The 7,021-nt window shown below is 42.0% G+C and overlaps 2 protein-coding genes across 2 annotated transcripts in view; one reads left to right on the top strand and one right to left on the bottom strand.

Annotated features, from left to right (window-relative positions):
* Positions 1–2,871: 2,871 nt before the first annotated feature.
* On the top strand, positions 2,872–3,825 carry LOC110293283 (olfactory receptor 2A12-like). Its single transcript, XM_021161167.1, has one exon. It carries the CDS (start codon positions 2,872–2,874, stop codon positions 3,823–3,825), a length of 954 nt encoding a protein of 317 aa, XP_021016826.1.
* A 411-nt stretch (positions 3,826–4,236) lies between these two features.
* The window catches only part of LOC110293399 (olfactory receptor 2A12-like), a 3,417-nt gene continuing 632 nt past the window's right edge, over positions 4,237–7,021 (bottom strand). The window contains exon 2 of the mRNA XM_021161232.1: positions 4,237–4,293. Within this exon, the coding sequence (XP_021016891.1) occupies positions 4,237–4,293 (57 nt within the window). The remainder of the gene's footprint in view (positions 4,294–7,021) is intronic.

The following is a 7,021-nucleotide window of genomic DNA, read 5'->3' on the forward strand; positions in this document are numbered from 1 at the left end:
AAGAAGAAGAAGAAGAAGAAGAAGAAGAAGAAGAAGAAGAAGAAGAAGAAGAAGAAGAAGAAGAAGAAGAAGAAGAAGAAGAAGAAGAAGAAGAGAGTTTTAACCAAAACATATTTAGCTTTAAAATGCTTAGAGTCTACCAAAAGTTTCCCATTGTTTCAATCTGCCTTTCAATGCATCCACCATATCCTCCCACACCCATACACTAGGGAAATCTCCCCAGGAGAGCAGGTCTGTGGCTAGTCATCCACCTCTGTCCTAGGAGCTCTGGTCTGTGCTCAACTAGATGGACACTGTGAAGACTTTGCCTTCACCTCCCACTTGAGAGCCCATTTGCCAGAGCAGAGAAGGTAGTGACTGAGAGCCAGGCTCTGAGGCCAGATAATCCAAACTCTAACTTCTCCCATGGCAACCTTTTAATTTGAAACAAACTGTCCTCTCTGGACCTTAGGTTTCTACATATAGCACATGAGTCAAATAATTCTTCCAGTGAATTGATGTTATGTTAGAATAAAGCTAGTAGAACAATGGCTGGCATATACAAATTACAAAAAATAAATATTAGTTGTCTTATTATTACAAAAGTAGGGGAACACACATGGTGCTGTAATCTACCACAGATAGTTTGTTCTTACTTGTCTGGGAATTCAGTTACTAGGAAAGGAAGGAAGACCCCTCTAGGAGTCTTCAGATTTTATCTGACTAATGAATGAGAACTACAGGATTTATCCTACCTGAGTTGGGTCTTGGAGGTGCCAGCACAGCAGGCAAGGCTTCCTGGCCAAGCTGAGTCCTGCTGTGTGGGCATCACTGAGCAAGTGTTGGTCCTTAGTCCATAGTGAAATGCTACTTGATTGCCTTGTAGTTTGAGAGAAGCAGAGGTGTCCATGGTATCAGGAGCTTTTGCATAGAGACTTGAGAGTGTAGAGAGAGGGATGGAGGAGACAGTTGTGTGTTGTGGTTGAAGTCTTCAGTGAGTAGAGCATGGGGGTTTATTATTGTCATTCTGGTAGGTGAGTGGTGTAGGAAGCCTCATGGATGACAGGAGCCTATGTGGCTGTTTACACTGTGGTCTCAAGCTTCTCAGTGCTCATTGAGATAGCCACATTGCAGAAATATCCTTTACATTAATGAATTTATTATTTATTTATTTCATTTACTGTTGGACAGTATGTTTTCTTGTAAGGTTCCTCTACATATAATTCCCTGTAAGAATCTTTGGAGTAATTATTTTTTGATACTATCTGATTTATTGCTTTTTTTCTTCTGGGGAAACTACTTCATTGTGCCCTATTAAGGGAATCTTTGCTTACCCACTAAGGATAGAAATACCCCTTTGCTTTTGTTTCTGCAATTGGTTGTTTTATTACCATAGTTTAAACGAGTGCCAGACCTGGAATTGATTCCTGTTTGTTCAGAGGGATGAGGGTGTGAGGCATATAGGAGAGTTACTTAGATACAAATCCATGAATGAATACACACACAATCGACCAGCATCATTGGGAGACACTATGGTGGCTCCTGGCTACTGTAGAATGCCTTGTTTCAAAAACCATTTGACTGTGTGCGGGTCTATGTCTGAATTTTTACTGTTCTGTATTTTTTTTGTTAATTCTATGTTTTGAAAATGGTGTGTGTGTGGGCATGTGTGTGTGTGTGTGTGCGTGCGCGCGCACGTACACAGGCATGTGTGTGTCCTTAAGTGCTCTTAAGTGCTTCCCCAGCACATGAGGGAATCCAACTTCTTCTATCTCATGGCTTCACAGATTGCAATAGGGCCATTGGGCTTGGACTCAGGCCAACTTTCATGATGAGCCATGTTCTTGTCCCTCATTGATTTATTTTTAGTGTTAGAAATTAGCTATTTATAGTGCCTCATGTAATTCAACTTAAATACAAACCCATTATGTGGCTACACAATAACTGCTGATTGTCTTTCCTCTACCTTGTCATGTGCTGGGATGACAGATGTGTCCCCCCACCTTATAGAGCCTGTGTAATCTGAACAGAGATTCAGACTCTAATGAACAGGCTGTTGCATAAAGAATGTGCATCATGTTAGAACACTCCACCTGACAGTTTACATGAAGTGACCACCATTTGGAGAAAACATTGCCTAATGTGTGGTCAGGGCTGGACTGTAGATACAGCTTACTAAGAGCTGTAGGCAGTGCAGGCTGNAAGTGCCATGAGTACAGTTGCCGTGGGGGCAGAGGGGGAACATTGTGTCACTTGTCATGCTGGGTTTTGGTCCAGTGAGACCATGGAAATAAACACTGCCAGTCCTGGCATGTCCACTACCTTTCAAGACCAGGAAGGGAGGACTCAAATTCATGGGAAAAGAAATGATAGNAGCTTCACTTGGTGCAGCTCAGGTCCACTCATTGACCTTTGTGATGTAGGCTCAGGTTGCCTCTCAGCTGGTCAGGAGTAAAGGATTCCTTGGTATGAGAAGAGGAAAGTTACACACAGGACACAGGCTCTACAAGGTTGAAGGCCACTTCAGGTCTAGGAATTTTTGAAAGACCTACTTCTGAATGGGTGAGAGTGAAACTAGTCAATGTACACAATAGGGTGGACTGAGTGTATAAGACAGCACAGGCCATATGATGGGTAATGTGGTGTTTCCAGAGTTAAGTGAGATGGTTTAAATAGTCATGATACAGTCAAGATATGAGTACCATCAGCCTCATTTTACAGATGAAAAGACTAAGGGGGTTAAGCAACTTGAGAAGAGTGTACAGAAACTGAGCACCTTGCTCAGAATAGCCAACCCAGCACTCCAGCATCTGTAGATTCCATCTTTCAGGGCTATTATATATCAGGTGTTACATAGATAGCTGGGATTCTCTCACAGATCTTTTGTTTTGGATGATTCCAGGGCAGAACCAAAGTTGGGTTTCTGAGTTCATCCTGCTTGGCTTCTCCAGTGACCCCACGACCAACAGCATCCTCTTCATTGTCTTCCTTCTCATCTACCTGAGCTCAGTCCTGGGCAACGGGCTCATCATCATGCTGGTCTGCCTGGACACACAGCTGCACACTCCCATGTACTTCTTCCTCTCTACCCTCTCCCTGTTGGATATGACCTTTGTCAGCACTACCATGCCCCAGATGTTGGTGCATCTTCTTACTCGCTCTCAGACCATCTCCTTTGCTGGCTGCTGCCTGCAGATGTTTGTGTTTGGGGCCCTGGGTATAACTGAGTGCACCTTCTTTGTTGTGATGGCTTATGACCGGTATGTAGCCATTTGCTATCCACTGCGCTATACTGTCATCCTCAACTGGGACTTGTGCATACGGTTGGCAGCAGGGTCTTGGATTTGTGGTTTCTTTTCCTCTTTATTGCACACTTTCTTCACCATGAGCCTGCCATATTGTGGGCCCAACAGGGTCAACCACTACTTGTGTGAAGGTCCTTCAGTGCGTAGCCTGGCTTGCATGGATACTCACCTCATTGAAATGGTGGATTTGGTCTTGAGTGTCTTTTTGGTTGTTACTCCAATTTCCCTCATTGTGGCCTCCTACATTCGTATTGCCATGGCAATTCTCAAGATCAAGTCCACAGAGGGCCGCTGCAAGGCTTTCTCTACATGTGCCTCCCACCTGACTGTGGTCACATTCTTCTATGCTCCAGCCAGTTACATCTACATGAGGCCAAACTCCAGCTACTCCCCTGAGAGAGATAAGCAGATCTCACTCTTTTACAGTGCTTTTACACCATTGCTCAACCCTGTGGTCTACTGTCTGAGGAACAAAGACATCAAGAGGGCATTTCTCAAGGTGATGGGTTATGGCAGGTGTGCCAGTGGACCAGGACGGTGATCCTTTGATAAACTTTGGATAAAATGTTCTTTGCTTAATACTGAAACAGTGCATTTGTTTTATGTGAGCAAAATTGTGCATTTTATACAACATACAACTTAATAATTTAGGACAACATTCCTGAAAGAGTGCATGCTGTATTGATCTGTGACTATACCACAGTTAAACAGAAAACATAAATATTACTGATTCTGCATGCAAGGACTCCCTTGGGGCTCACTTTCATTAGTGGTAGATTATAAGTCTCCTGTGTAGTCAGGCTGAGATCCATCCATCATTAACAGAAGGGAAGGAATAGTGGATAAAACCTTTAAACCTAAGCTTCTCAGTAGTGATCACCATGTCTTTGCATGCATTGTTCTGGCAAGGAGCATCATGGGCCAACCTGACAACAAGATGTTGGGATTTACTTTACTTCCACAGAGAAGCAATGAAAGTCATGTGACACTGGACTGGTGTGTACTCTTCCTGTACAGACAAGTGAAAAATTAGCAGAAGTTTTGCAACCTGCCGTATTTTCCAACTGGCAACTGCATACATGTAAGCCAGCCAGAAACATGTCATTAGTGATGTAATAGACAGAGCAGAGGTTGATGTGCTGTAGGCTAAGTAATGCAGCACAGGTTCTCATTATTAAAATTAAAGCAATGGTGTGTGGAACAGAAGGGGTGCAGACAAGAGACCAAACTTCCTGCCTAAATTTAATGTAGTCTATTGTTAAACATGAAGTCTGCATTGTACGATCATATGGAAGTTAAGGAAGCTAGATTTCATGGCAGAAATCCCAATTATTGCTGCAGGTGACATGCAGCATCTGAGGACACATCTCTCCTGTGACTGCTGATCCTCGTCCTTTTCTACATGGAGGTGGTGGATACCATTTGCTTATCAGCTCCAGAGTAGCTCTTGTCTGACCAATCCGCTAATTCTTCTGTTATATAGGCATGAACTATTCTTTCCCTAATGATGTCCTGTTTATAATATGTTTGCAATCATGTTTGGGGTGACAGTGAAGACAATCCATTCATAGTTAAGATTTATTATTTATTTGTGGGTTTATGTTATTAGAAGGTCTAACCCTTCCCATACTGGCTTCAAATTTTCAATGTCCCTAAAAATAATCTTGAATCTCTTGTGTCCACCTCCCATTACTGTGATTTTGGGCTTATGACACAAGACCTGGTGATATTTTGGTTTCTGGATGATGTCCTTCATATCACAGAGTCTCACTTTGTTTACATCTAGCTCAGCCACTTTATCTCTGTGTCATGAAATATATTCCAGAAGGTATTTCCTGATGAAAATTCATGAAAAATTCTATTATGTTTTTAAAGTTTCATTTGCATTTTGATTCATTTTGTGCACAGTATGTGGCCAGGGTCCAATTTAATCCTTTTGTGTATGATATCCATTGTCTCATCATTTCCTTTTAACAACAGTCCTTGTCTCATTGGATGATATTTACATCCCTGACTATTATTGGTTGACAATACAGATTAGTGCTTATAGAGATATGACTAAGATAATGCTATTCTGTTTTGACTTCATTTGTTTACAGAGTTATCTACTCTCTAGCTCCCTCCCTACAATCACCACATCAGCCTTGCCAACAGATCTGAGAGTTTCATGTCATTGACTATAGTCCAGATGTGTTGACCAAAATAATTGTCACGATGTGTTTAAAATGCCTATGATTCTCTTCAGGGACAAGCAATTCAAGCTTCCTCTGACCATCTTCTAACTCTGATCTAGATCAGTGGTTTTTGATTTCAAAATTAGTATCCCTATATTTAGACACCAAGAGGTTCTTCAGTGGCTCAAGTCTATTCTTGGTCTGATTATCAATAAAAAGGCCTTACAACTCTTAATTGTTTAATCAACATGGTTGTCAACAACTCTCTTGTGTGTGTCATTACATGGTCTGGAGTGTCAGGAACAGTCTATTAAATTCCATGTGAACCTGTTGCTAATGTCATTCTTGTTTGGTTGCTATGGCTTTGAGATTGGAAATCAGGGATACTCCAATCTTCTTTTTTCAAGATTGTTTTTGTCTCTTCTGGAGTGCTTGCAATTTCCGTTGAAATTTAGGATCCATTGGTAATTTTAAAAAAAACTGGGAGCTAGGACAATGCTAGAGGTACAAAGAATTTGTAGGAAAAGTTAGGATGTCTTAACCATAGGAACTGTAGCAGTGAAGGAACCAGAAGGCATTATATGACCACATGTCATCAGTGCCCATGATGAGCTAGGTGTTAGTTATCATACAAAGTCCCAAAGGTGGTACATAGAGGTATACACCAGAGAATGCCAGTGTCCAGACACAGTTAAAACTAACAGTCCATATAAACACAGGAAGATTGATTGAGAAAATAGGCCAAGTTGCTTACTTTTGTTATATCCCCACCATAATCTGAACTGATGCTCTCTATGGGCGTTCCTGTATGGTGGACTGAGGAGAGACATAAACTCATGCTGGTTACAGACCATTCCGTATACTGGGCCCACAGTACCTGGAAATGGATAGCTTGAGCACTGTGTTGTGTATCTTGGGTGGGCCTGAAGCCAGTCTTGAAGACAAAGCCTTTCAGGGGTAGAACACTCTTCAGGACATTTTGGTGTTCCTTGATTTGGAGGGATAAAGGGCTGACTAGTGCATTCTGGTTGGTGGGTTGGGTATGGTCATGGATGTCTATAGAACACAGTTGGAAAAAATGGAGTGAATGAGCATGGGACATGAGATGTAGACCATCATCTTAAAAGTCAATGGGTGAAAGTCAATAACCTACTACAGTTATTGTGTTAACCTGACATGTGTAAAACTGCCCTCTTGGCTTTCTATCCTATAGATAAATGCAGCTCCCAGACCTCCTCAGAGGAGTTTCTTGTGCAGTGGTTGCTGGTTACCAGAGACAATCTACTAGTGAGAGTACAGAGAAGTGTTTATGGAGTGCTCAATCACAAGTGATAGATTTTGTTTGCCACTTTTACCAAAACTGAGGGACTATTATAGAGAAAGACTGTAATAGCCAGAGGTTGTAGAAGACTAAGGCAAAGCAATGTATTTAGGACACTACAGGACTCGGTACTCATATCTCACAACGGCTGTGGTTGCCTGCACAAGACAGTCAATAATCCACCCTGGTGTATTCTGCACAGCTCCAGAGATTATCAGATGGTGAAAGGCAAACGTAAGAAT

This window comes from Mus caroli, chromosome 4 (genome assembly GCF_900094665.2).
Source record: "Mus caroli chromosome 4, CAROLI_EIJ_v1.1, whole genome shotgun sequence".
In the NCBI taxonomy this organism is placed as follows: domain Eukaryota; kingdom Metazoa; phylum Chordata; class Mammalia; order Rodentia; family Muridae; genus Mus; species Mus caroli.